Source organism: Crocodylus siamensis, chromosome 11, assembly GCF_052110815.1.
Source record: "Crocodylus siamensis isolate JL-2025a chromosome 11, ASM5211081v1, whole genome shotgun sequence".
Classification (NCBI taxonomy): Eukaryota; Metazoa; Chordata; order Crocodylia; family Crocodylidae; genus Crocodylus; species Crocodylus siamensis.
Genome location: NC_143405.1, coordinates 32,061,547 through 32,074,844, shown reverse-complemented (window position 1 = coordinate 32,074,844; position 13,298 = coordinate 32,061,547). Strand labels below are relative to the sequence as shown.

The 13,298-nt window shown below is 35.7% G+C and overlaps 1 protein-coding gene across 6 annotated transcripts in view; it reads right to left on the bottom strand.

Annotated features, from left to right (window-relative positions):
- The window catches only part of ATP2B2 (ATPase plasma membrane Ca2+ transporting 2), a 1,084,469-nt gene that overhangs the window by 510,836 nt on the left and 560,335 nt on the right, over nt 1-13,298 (bottom strand). For all 6 annotated transcript variants that reach the window (XM_090021539.1, XM_090021533.1, XM_090021535.1 and 3 more), the window contains exon 4: nt 2,482-2,964. In XM_090021539.1, coding sequence (XP_089877665.1) covers nt 2,482-2,680 — 199 coding nt within the window. In that variant the 5' untranslated portion in view covers nt 2,681-2,964. The remainder of the gene's footprint in view (nt 1-2,481; nt 2,965-13,298) is intronic.

Here is a 13,298-nt window from a genome sequence, read left to right as displayed (position 1 = left end):
AATGCCAACTTTCATGTGAAACTTTTTTTCTGTCTAATCTTGTACCCACTTGTTATATATTCTATAAAATTGTAAACGCTTCATGAAAACAAAATCACAGTGGACATTTTAAAGTTGCTCTTGCTTCCTGGATCTGTGCATAGTTAGCAGTCTCTGAAGCATGCACACTTAACCCAACACAGGATCTTTCCTTAACATAAATTTATTGATGGGAGAGGATAGGTAGACCAGGTTAATGCATACTGTATCCCATCTCATGAGTCCTGTGTGGAAACTGCAGCTTGAGTCAGTAAAAACCAAGCAAGCTGGTGATAGTGGAATTTCTACCAGCCTGGTTTTGTTGAAATTGGATTGGTTAAAGCAGTACGCTGCGGAGATCATTGTGAGGCACAAGACTTTGGGAAGATGGCCCCTGAGGGCTAAGTGAGATGGGGTGAATACATCCTTCACACACAATGATGCTGTTAAGTCATATCAGCAGACAGATGTGAAACTCACAAATCCGCAGGTAACTCCACCAATTGTTTTCTTCATTCCATAGCAAAACACACATTGATAATATGTTTTCTTACTTGTGTTATATCCCTCTTTACTAGAGTTTACAGAACAGTAAACTTGGATGGAATGAATAAAGATTTATTTTTAAAAATGCATTTAAATTTGACAGAGCCCTTTATTTTATTCTGATTTCATACAGATAGCTTCCCCAGCATATAAAGCACTCTCTACATGAAATACAATTGGTCAGTAGAATTCATATCTCAAAATATTTTTTTCCAAGAAAAAAGTTCAAAAATAAAGTTTAAAACTTATCGGTAATAACTCTTAGATGAGGTAATTAAAAAATTTAAAACACTACAGAGGTTTCATGATTCAAAGCATATGCTGATTGCTGTTTGGAGCTGGAGAAGTTTTTCCCTAATGAACAAAAGATTAGGTGCACGAGGGCTTAGTTACCTTATCTGTAGTATCAGATATAGATTTACTGCTGGAGACAGCACAGCCAGACTGGTTGGATCCATACAGACTGCTCTGGTATGAGGAATTAAATTATTTTGCTGCTGTATATTGTGCAGATAGTGCAAATAACACTTCCTGTGAAGTACAAATTGCATGAGGTTTTCTAGAAGTAAAATTGCTGTTGCTCCATTGAATCTGGTTAAGTTCTGGTGACTTATTCATGCGGAGAAAGCTCACCCATAAAATTTCATGAACATTTAATGGGCAAACAGGTTGCTGAACCTTAGCAGTAGTACCAAACTTCTATTAGTATTTATTGAATGGTTCTACTATATGGCATTACTTTAGTTTATCATTCATAAACAGGCATTTTTCATGTTTTAGTCTAAACTTTTATTATGACAATTGTCATTTGATCATTTCTAAGACTGCACATCTGAATACCATTAAGTGTAGCACAGTTGTAATAAAGATTTAGAATAAACATGAGAAATGTATCTTTCCTGTAAAAAATAAAAATTGGTTGCTATTCTCCTAATATCATTTTCCTGGTATAAGTTTAGGATAACACATTGTATGACATTACAATTAAATGGTATGTTTACCACTGCAGTTTACTACTAATACTTCAGGGTTTTCAGGTCTAACAAAACAAGAAGCTAATTACTAAATCGAGTGAGATAATCAAACCTTTAAGTAATATTTTTATCCCCCTGAAAAGGGGAAAAAAAAGAGTTGTCTTGGATACATTACAATATAAGACAAAGGTAAACATACTATAGGTTCAAAGTCAGTATTACCAACCTAATGTGTTATGGTCCATTAAAGTTAGTATTAGAAGCTATGATTAGTACATTCTAATCTGGTATAGCAGTCCAAGGATATTTACAAGAGTACACCATCTTCAAAAGGTTATGAGTCAGATTATTAGTAGTTATCAAGAAGAAAACAATTAGGCTAAAATATTAATAATGTAAATAGAAATATCTGCAGTGTGTTGAGAGGTCAAGGTTAGTAATCAAAAATATATAATGTTTATTAATTTGTGCAGTAGTCATAGCCAAATCCTAAAAGTTAATGTTTTGTCTCTATATGTCCATATTATTTTAAAATCCCTTCAAAGCAATTCTTCTTTTTCATCCAAAAAAACAAAACACAAAGTAAATCAGCTTGGGGTTGAATTTCTCATCTATTTACTTATTTTTAAAAATAGAACTAATTCATTTAAAAACCTGAATAAACTACTGAATAAAATACTATTTATATTCTCACACTTGCTTTAACAACTACGTATATTTGACAAAGAGGTTGTCTATTTCTCTCTCCTATTTTCTTTCTGAAGTATTTTCCCCCTTAGCTGTGGAGTTCTGCCATAGGAATGATGAAAATGCTGTATGAATTCCAGTGAAGAGTGACAGAAAATTCATTTCACTGACCATTCACTTTATCTGGAAGGTCATTATAAGAACCCCAGTACTGTACAGAATCTGTGACTAAATCAAGAAAGCAAAACTCCCTTACCTTCTATTGGTGATGTCTTTAAACGTCTACAGAGCCCCTCTGTGTCCCCATATGTCTCTTTAATTTTTACTACTGCTTCTGTTCCTCGAAGTTCCATGAGGGAGCGCAATTCCTCCAGTGTGCACCCAAAATCTCCTGCGTGGTTGGCCTCATTTCTTTGGTTCTTGGTATAGAAATCGCTATTTGTCATGTCACCCATTGTTGCTGTTTATATTGCTCCACTCTGTATATTTGATGGAATTTTAAAATTGCTTAAAAATTGCAAGGAAAGAAACTCAAATTCCAATCTAAAAGAGTTTTAAAAATCCAATGTGTTCAATGAGCTCTGAGGAGAATGCCTCTGGTGACTGAGGTGTCCCTGACAAGCTCTGAGTCCACAGGACGACTGCTTTCAAGGCTGCAGACAAGCTCCATTCCATTCACTGCTTCCCATTATGCTGAGCACAGACAGTAGTATCTACATGTTCATCTCTTCCAGTGGCCCTTTGGAAGCAAACACAAAATACTCATTAGAAAACAGGACTTAGAAAGCTGCTTTGAAATTCATTCTATCTGTTGCCCCCAACTTGGTCTATAGAAGAGTCTACATAGCTTTGTTGGAAGATATTGCAGACAGTCACCACTGACTCCCAAGATTCAGGTGCCACTAGCTCTGTCGTAATACAGGCTCTTTACAGCTACAGCAGCAATAACAGTGTCCCTTACTTTAATCAAGTCCCAAGAGCTCTAGCTAAATGAGATGGCTTATGAATATTTATAAGCAAGCCATTAGTCCAACATCCTAGATGTGCCTCTGGTATGTGCTCCGGTTCACACTGTTATATCAATCTTTAACCTGACAAGAACAAAAAAGAAAAAACTGTAGGGACGACAAGTAATAAAAATGTATTGAACACTATTACTATGCCTTCATCCATTATAAACACTATTTTTCAGTGCAAAAAAAGTAAAACTGAAAGGAGATTATCCATTGTCAATCCAGAATACATTTAAATAAATTAAGTTTTGCAGCTTTGTCAGCTATGAAAATAAACACACAAGGAAACAAAATAAAGCACCTGAGTCCTTGAGCTAAACAATGAGTGCTGTGTTTCATACAAATCAGAAGGTTGTCAATTAGCTTTCCTTCAACACTACCTGCTATCTGACTCACCAGCACATTTGAAAGCTTTTGCCTGATGGTGACAAAGCATTCAAGTACAGAAGGGGACATACTTTCACAGGATTTTTAACATACATACTCCTGAAATGTCACATATAGACCATCTGGGAAACGACTGATTACTTTCCAAACCAGCATTTAAAATCTGTTCTCCTTGATTTTAAAATCTGTTTAAAATCTGTTCTCCAACTCTAGTAAACTTGGGTTAAATGCTGTTGAAATGAGTTTTTACATTGGCCTTAAGAGTTTTAGCAGAAATTAAAGGTTTCCTTTTTCCTAAAGGGAATTAGTGCCTGCTCACTGCCTAATTTATAGAACTCAGAATTGTTCTCTCTGGATAAAAATGACTGGAGAGAGAGCATGGCATCGGGCTAATGAGTAATGGACCTCCTACTGCCAAAATGCATACTTTATAACATGCCAGGAACAATAATACAGAATTAAATTAAGTTGTTGCAGCGATGAGCATGCAAAAATGTGGAGAAGCACCCCAACATTTGAAATTCCCTGTCCTTTTTTTAACAACCTTAATTTGATGTTTGTGCCTTGTTAATAAAGTCTATAGATCCAGTATTCTCCCTGATTCCAGTGGGAAAAGGATCAATCCCATTGTGTTGAGTATTTCCTATTTGCCCACAATCACATTATCTGCCTTCAAGCTACTTAGAGCTGTAACTTAAATAACCAAAGTGACACCCCTTAATCCTTTCTCACTCCACATCCCAACTGTACAAAGTATAATATGATTTGCTTTGACTTGAAACATTTTTTGGAAGACAAAAATATTACAAAAAATAGCAGAGAACTGGCATTAAGAACATACATACATTATGCTGTATGTTTATAACATTAAGATTTGTAATATATTTTAGCACAGCATACACATTATTACATGCCCCCCACACACCATCAGTGTTTCAATACTAACAATTCTGCTATGCAGTTTTATGTATCCCTTTCCCCGTTCTCAACAAGAATAGGGATTCAGTGTCAAAGGATGACTTGCATTGTACAATAAACACAAGATCAAGAAAAACTGAAAGAAACAATGAAAAAATGTTTTTTGTTCTTGAAAATGGATGTTGTGCCTCTTAGAGAAGCAAAACTGCCTGAAATGTCTATCTAATCGGAGATCTTTCATAACACATATATACATAATTATCTCTAAATATGTATCTACCTGATTTTTTCTGAGCAATAGGTGTCTAGATTTGGATAAAATGAGAACCAGCTCACATGAGTATTCAAAACTATAGGACTTATCATAAAATTCTTTAAAATGGGGGAAAAAAGTTTTGCATCCCCACACAGCAGGCCTAATCCTAAAAATGCACTGAATTACTTTACCATCTAGTTATCAGAAGTATCAGACTTTGGCCCTTTCTGGTTTCATCTGTGACTGGTATTTCTAAGTTAGATGGAATATACAAAATCTCACTAGAAAGCACATCAAGATATGAGCTAGAAAAAAAAAATAAGCCAAAGATTTTGATGTGAATAAATGGGGGTCAAAAACAAAAGGGATAATGGAAATGAAAGACTGGTATTTGAAGAATCACCACCTATAGATATTTAAAGAGGAGTCAGAAACAGTCCTGGTACAAGAATCCATAGTATTTACCTAGCAGAGCATTCATTACTTTAGTCCTTACTCCCTACTCCGACCAAATCAATTTTTGAAAAATTTTATTCTAATAAACGGTTCATGACATTGCATAAAAAGTGAATGATTATTTCTCTTTGATGAATACCTCCCACTGTTTTCACTAGTAATGCAAAAGGTATTAAAGTTGTGTGTTAAAGATGTTCTCCATAAGGTTTTTTTTTCTGCAGCATGTTAATGTGAATGCTAATCTCAAGTAAAACCATTTCTTTTGACTCATAGTGCAATCACTATGTATTAAACTTCATTATTACTCTTAGAAATTCCACTTGTGTCATTTGTCAAACTACTTTAGCCAGTGACATTGCTTCTTTGCAGGTGATTTAGTCATTTGCTTGCATCCTTTTTTTGATTGACCTTCAATTAAATATTAATCAATAGATATAAAATGAAGGATGTAATTCCCCTAGTTCTCCAGGAAGAAATATCTCAATGTTTATCTGATCTCTGGGTTCACCAAATCTTATGATACCAGGGAAACACCATATTTTGTGTTTCTGAAAGACAGAGGGTAATGCACCTCTCTAATCCAGTGGAACAAAACATGTGGGTTTCATTTAACCCTGGAATCTCTTTTATGAAAAACATAGGAACTTTGCCACAGTGTATATCGGCCTAGTGTGACAAACATGTGGTCCAGCTCATCTTTACTGAGTGATTGTTTGCTTAACAAAAACTGAAAAACCTGAACACAAGATCAGCTCCAACATTAGTGCAGCTCCCACACTTGTAGCTCCAAAATAGATCTAACCATTAAAGATAAGTGAAATTTAGTTTCCTTCTTCAGGAAATTTTGCTGCTGTGACACTTGGGACAAGTAAGACAAAAACTTCCTGATGGACGTTATAGTTCCGGACATCCAACGTGCTGTATGGTGCTTGGAAGGCTGTCTCTCCAATAACACAATGTAGATCCTGCTGATGAACCCATATGTGGTATCAATGGAGTCACAAGCTCTTGATCACATCATCGGAGATGCAGTACAGTTAGGGAGCTTGAATCCCTTTGATCTCTTATTATGTTTTTGTACAGTATCTAGCATACCAACCTACATTTGGATCATATGCCCTACTCTAGTACAAATTATTTAAACCTTTCTTATTTAACCTTAATCTTCTCCCAGGCACTTACCAGCAGCGTACACTTGTCGGAAAAACCATGCTCTCCAGAACTTTCTGCAAAGAAGCCTAATGCTCAAGAGAGAATATAGACTAAAAAGGTAATGTGTCCCTTCCAAGTCATGTTTTGTCTTCTGACTTAGTCCATTTTATTCCATTTTAGTCCATTTTACAGTTTTTATTCCTCATTATACATTACTAGCAAATAAGCTTTTTAGAAAAAACAGATAAAAAATTCTAAAAAATATGCAGAGTTAAAGTTGTAGAACAGCTGGTTGTTTCAAACTGAGCTGAGGTAGTATCCTATATATATTCAATCTAGGTAGCAAAATCACATTTCATTTTTCCTGAGAATATCCATCAAAGTTAAATTTAAATAAAAATAAATGTTACTCATAAAAAAGGTTTGAGTGTATATCTTAAATTTGCTTAACATGGTATAACCTTTGATTTTGTTCTTCACTGAGAGGACATGAATTTTTGCCATATGAATGCACTGAAAATAGTGATTATTTGATTCTTATTTGAAATGGCTTTCCCTTTCGGAACAACCATCCACTCCTGTGGCACCCAAATAATTTTTTTCACTTCCAATTATTTAAAGGAAATACACATCAATTAAAATAGAACACATTTGGATGAAGTACCTGCATGTCTGCTGGGAAATATAGTTTTTGATTTTCCTAAGTAAATCAATCTCACCCCAGAATTTGTTTCTAATGTCCAACCTCTTGCCACTGGTCTGGTTTTTAAAATATGAATTGCCTTTTCACATAACAGCAACAGTATTCACTGACTCCAGTGACTGATGTAAGTCATTGCACAGCTGTATAGCAGCTTGTATACATCTTTAAGAGATATTTAACACAGGTTAAATAACATTCTTAAGCATTTGGAATAAGAAAGAACTGCATGATCTTTCAGAGGGTTCAGCTGCCCTCCTCATAAGATCCAAGTTTTCATAAAAAACACAAAAACACAGCAGCCTTAAAGATGGAGACAGAGGGAGAGAAAATGGTCCTTGGTCCCACAGAGGTTGAAAGAGTGAGGCAAACAAAGGGAAAGGCAACTCCTGACTTTATAAGCCAGTCAGTAGAGCTCCCACAAGCCAATGACCCCTGCACATCTGGGGAATGACACAATTCTAGTCCTTCAAATCTGAGCCCTTTTTCATCCCAGATTAGCAGCCTTTGTATCCATGAAATGAACAGGTCTTTTGCTCTGTTTTGATGTATTGTTTTTGGGTTGTGTTTTTTTTGGGGGGGGCAGGGAGGAAAGCGGGGGGCGGGGGGGACTGGGGAAAAAAATCTTCTTCACTGCTTCATTGACTGGGTCAGTGTGGATTTTTTCACCTTCTGCCAACAGAGAGCCAATAGAATAAGTCAGGAGGACAGGTTAAAGCAGCTGTGGAGGATTGAGAGGCTAACTATAATCCTTCATTAGGTGGAAACAATTAAGGAAGAAATTGTAATTTACACCATATGAATTACTGCCAGACAGATCACAAATTATTTAAATTAATAAAGTTGTGTCCTATTTAAACTCCATCCTTTGCATCTTGTCTTCTTCCCACATGTCCCAGACACATAGTTCTACCTCCTCTACCTGTACACGTAACCTTGACCATTCAGTGTGACAGATATGTAATCTATCTGAATTTTTAGTAGCTAGATAGCTTAATAAAATGCACCCAGAGTAATTCAATCTCCCTTTTCCAACTTAAAATGATATTGACTTAAAAAGAAATTGCAGGTAAATTATCACAAATGGATAATGTGCAGAGAAAAATAAGGAATAGGAGCAATAGAATAGAATTAGGCTTAAACTTTCACATATATGAAATTCCTATTTGATATAAAAAAAAAGCAATGACCAAAAAGGGAAACAAATATTTGTAGATAAATATAGTCTGAAAACATTTCTTTATAACTGAATCTCTTCATCATTTATCGCAAGTTGAACTTCATACATACACTGGTAAATAATTCATTTGTACTAAATATATAGAAATAGCAGGCAGTTAAAAAAAAAAACCCCTGCAAAACACCCAGAGTTGTAGCAAGATATTTCAGCACCCAGGGCAGGAGAAGGGAGGAGGAACAAGTGGGGGAAGGGGACTATGCTGGCCATTAGAGGCCAGGGCAGGGGTAGAAGAATTTTACCTGCCCCAGCTCTCTGTGCTCTGGTAACAGTGTGAGCTTGGCTGCTGTTGCTGAGGGACAGGTTCACTGCACACTTGTGCAGCAGTGCCGCCAGCATGGATTTCCTGCAGCTGGTCTAGGTGCACAATTCCCTACCCCTCTCCCTCGCCACACTCAGATATGCTTCTGGGCATAGGATGCAGCCCCCATGGCAAAGCCTGTGGTGGGCTCATTCCACTCACCTCACTCACTCCCTTCCCAATTTGTACACAACATGGCATGGGACTGCGCCTGCCCAGCTCCCTAAGGCTAGGCTGGGTAGGGCTGTCCGTGTCATGGAAAACACCCGATGCCCTCCCTTGTCCCCCTCCCTTAGTTAAACCACTGAAAATACCATTTCTACTATCTGTGATACTACAGCTATTTTTAATTCTAATAATGAAATACTATACTACCTCTTAAAGTTTGACGTGAGAAAGGTTAATAAATTAGCTTTTCATGATGATCACTACAGGCATTACTTTTTTAAAAACCAGATATAAGGAAAAATTATTATACAGTTTTAATCCCAGGAAACTGTCAGAACATTCTGTTATCATTACTAAATTAATTAGTCCATTTCATTCACCATAAATCTGTGTATCTGATTAGTATTATGAATTTGTTTTACTTCTTTAGCAATGCTATATCAATCTTTGACGTTTTGATTTTGTTCATTTCTTGTAACAGTTTTATTTCTACCGATAGGAGACATATTTGAAATTATTTCCCTTTAGTCTATAGCAAGATGCTATTGAGTATTAAAAATAAACTATGATTCCAAAGAAAAATTTTCTCAATTCATACATCAGCAATTTCCTAGAACCTTTTACATAATTTACTTATTAATCTATAATCACTGGAGGAAAGAAGAAATGTAAGCTGTTCATAGCATTTACAGATGTGTTTCCATTTCTATAACGATACAGAGAGGGAGAACTAAAAGAGCTTAAGAAATAAAATTACCAAAAGTATTCAATTACAGGATATAGTTCATCAAACCAAGTAAGATATAAGTTCTGTCTCTAAAACCTGTATTCAAAAGTAAAATCAAATGAATTAGAATTTATTGCCATGAGTAAAGTCTATAACATCAGTCCAGTACCATTTAAGTCAATGAAATAATTCTGTTTTCATTTAGATTGGATTAGACTCTATGTATGAAATCCCTGACTTGGAGGGTCCAGGATTCTGTGTTATGTGCATATGGCTAATAAAGATTAAACAAATAGGACTGCTATTAATTTGTTTCTACCGTCCAACCTCTTGCCACTGGTCTGGTTTTTAAAATATGAATTGCCTTGTCACATAACAGCAACAGTATTCACTGACTCCAGTGACTGATTCATTGCACAGCTGTATAGCAGCTTGTATACATCTTTAAGAGATATTTAACACAGGTTAAATAACATTAGGTTTTTTCCCAACAGACTCTGTACAGGCCACAAGTAAAATGTTTCTCTTTTTTCTGATTTTTTGCTACCACTTTTGTACTAAAAATAACTTATTTCAACTTGCTTTACTTTCACAGATAAATGACATTATCTTCTATTGCCTTTATATTCTCCAGAAACTAAAAACCAGCATTACCTAGCAGTAACTGGACATCTCCTATGCAGTAGCAACCTCCACAGATCCATAGTTTTTGGATTTGTACCATCACAATCCATCATTTGTAAGGCACTGCACAAAGACCAATTACATGTCATAAACTTTTAAATTTAATATTCATATTTGCAGCAGCATCAACATAATACAGATACCAATATAATACCATTGTCTCAGTGAAAAACCATTTTCAAAAAACATGTACATATAATATTTTGTAAGAGAAAAAGGTCATTAGACACCTAAATCCTTATTAAATAAGAAATACTTGATGAAAAATCGAAGTCAAAAGCACTGAAAAGAGAACTGGTACAAGAAACATAGGGCTGAGCTCATAGGGCCAGTTTGCACTATAAAATTAGGTGCATTTTGGCACAGGTCCTAGTAGTTCTAGAGACTAAGGCATAGAAGGTTTTCATATCATCCACTGAGAGGTCTACAGGGGTCTTGGCTAAGAAGGTGATATTGTCAGGAGATGAATTGATATGGTACATGTCCCTCAGCAATATATCCACATGGGACTAAAATTAGACTTAATCACATGAGGCAGTGAACACTACAACTGAACTTCTTCAGGATGAAATCTCCAGAGTCCAGGACTGAACAGATATTCTATCTTGCATAATGCTGTGCTAACTTTGTTGGAAATTAGAGCCAATGCCCTGATCACAGTTCAATAGCCCAAAATCTCACATTTTACACTTAGAATTATGAACCAAAGAAAATAAAATCATTATACATCTTTATCTCTCTATCTCCTATATTAAAACTTTGCCACAGATTCTTCAAGTGGCAAAGCTATGCTTGCTAATTTATTCCAATATATCTGTTATACATTATTAAGTTTACAATAGCTTTTGTTCACCATTTTATGGTTTCATTAATTATGAAATTAGGTGCACAGCTGCATTTGCAAATCAATTAAACCTAAGCTCCAATATGTTACCAAATTAATTGCCCTTCTACTCCACAGGAGCCCTTTCCTGGATCTTTCAGCCAATGTACACTATGGCAAAATAACCTGAGCAGTATCAAACTTGGAAGTTATTAAATACAACAATTGTTTTTAGCAGTACATTTTCTCAAGGTTTTTTTATGTACTATGTTCCAGTAAAAGTTAAATGTTACATTGCTGTTTGTTCAAATTTAGAAGGCTATGATGCAAAAATGTACAAAATAAATTATTCCAGGTATACCAAGACCCAGCATAATACTTCATTACTCCCCCACACTTCATTAATAATATGCTGTTTAAAATAACATGCTGAGTTTTGGAGAAAATTATTTGGCCTGTTTATGTTTCAGTTAGATTTGACTATCTTCTTTTGATTAGTAGCGTAGAAGATTTATAAACTGCAAGTTTGGAAGAATTTTACTTGTCATCCGACTTCTGTTATGAAGAAATGGTGTAAATTATGCTATTTCAGAACATTTTGACAGGAAGCTGGTTGTACAGACTTGTTACGCTTCAGGTTCCTGACAGCCAATGAAATCTTGTTTTAATCAATCAAATCTCAAAGCTCTCTTAATACAGATGGTTTATCTAGTTGTTTGTAAGATCTAGGACCTTTAGCTGGACAAAGATTTATTAAATGCAGTATATGGTTGTAAGTCTCCTTTTATTCAGTATTTATAAAATATTTTTGTACTTTTGTTCAACCCCTATTCACATGCAGCACTGAACTTGCTTCTTAATGTTCTTTATGTCTCTATATCTTTTATTATAGAAAAGGTATCTATTCTTTGGTATCTTCACTTTGAAGATAATGCATAGTTTAATAACATAGGAAAACAAGTTTTTCTTGATAATTAAGTCCAGGTATTAGTCTAATTTTACATTCTTTTCTCAGGTTTTAAAACCTTCATTAATGGCATCTTTTTATTTTAACAATTGAGAAGCATTAATCTTGTTAGGGATGAGTAACTCCAAAATTAGGATTAAATAAATCACTAAGATATAGTCAGTTATAGTTTTGCTTGGTTCATTGTTTTTGTTCATTTGTTTATTTGTTCATTTGTTTCTGTATGCTAACCTAAAATAATTAGACAGGTTCTTTTTGCTTGTTTTTGTTTTTTAATATAAACAAATGTGAAACCATTTTCTGTTCTGGATAAAAAACAGAAGAAACTCATCTAGAGGCTAGCCTTCTTTCAGGAAAACTAAGTAAAGGAAGAAAGGAAAGCATCTGAGTATGGATTCTGGACTTCAGAAAGGCAGACTTCAACTCACTCACAACTCATGGGCAGGATCCTCTAGGAGGCCACCCTGAAGGGGAAAGGCATCCAGGAGAATTGGCTGTACTTTAAAGAAACTTACTGAGGGTGTAGAAACAGACCATCCCACTATGCAGGAAGACTAGCAGGAAGACCAGCTTGGCTTAGCAGGGAACTCTTCAGTAAGTTAAAAACAAAAAGAAAGCTTATAGGAAGTGCAAACTTGGACAAACAACTACAAAGGAGTATAAAAGTATTACCCAAGCATGCACGGATGAAGTCAGGAAGGCCAAGGCACAACTGGAGTTGCAGCTAGCAAGGGACACGAAGGGTAACAAGAAGGATTTCTACAAGTATGCTACCAACAAAAGGGAGGTGAGGAAAGGTGTGAAAGATGGAGGATCCAAGGAACTACAGACAGTCAGCCCCACCTCAGGCCCTGGAAAGTCATGGAGCAGGTCCTCAAGGAGTCCAGTTCTAAGCACTTGGAGGATAAAAAAGTAATCAGGAACAGTCAGCATAGATTTACCAAGGGCAAGTCATGCCTAAACGACCTGATTGCCTTCTATGATGAGCTGACTGGCTCTGTGGATGTGGGAAAAGCTGTGGATGTGATATACCATGACTTTAGCAAGGTTTTTGATACAGTCCCCAACAGCATTTGTTCAAGCAAGTTAAGGAAGTATGGGTTGGATGAATGTACTATAAGGTGTATAGAAAACTGACTGCATCACTGAGCTCAATGAGTAGTAAAACCAAAGGCTCATTGTCTAGCTGACAGCCAGTATTAAGTGGAGTGCCGCAGGGATCAATCTCGCACCTGGATTTGTTCAGTATCTTCATTAACTATCTGGAAAATGGGATGGAGTACA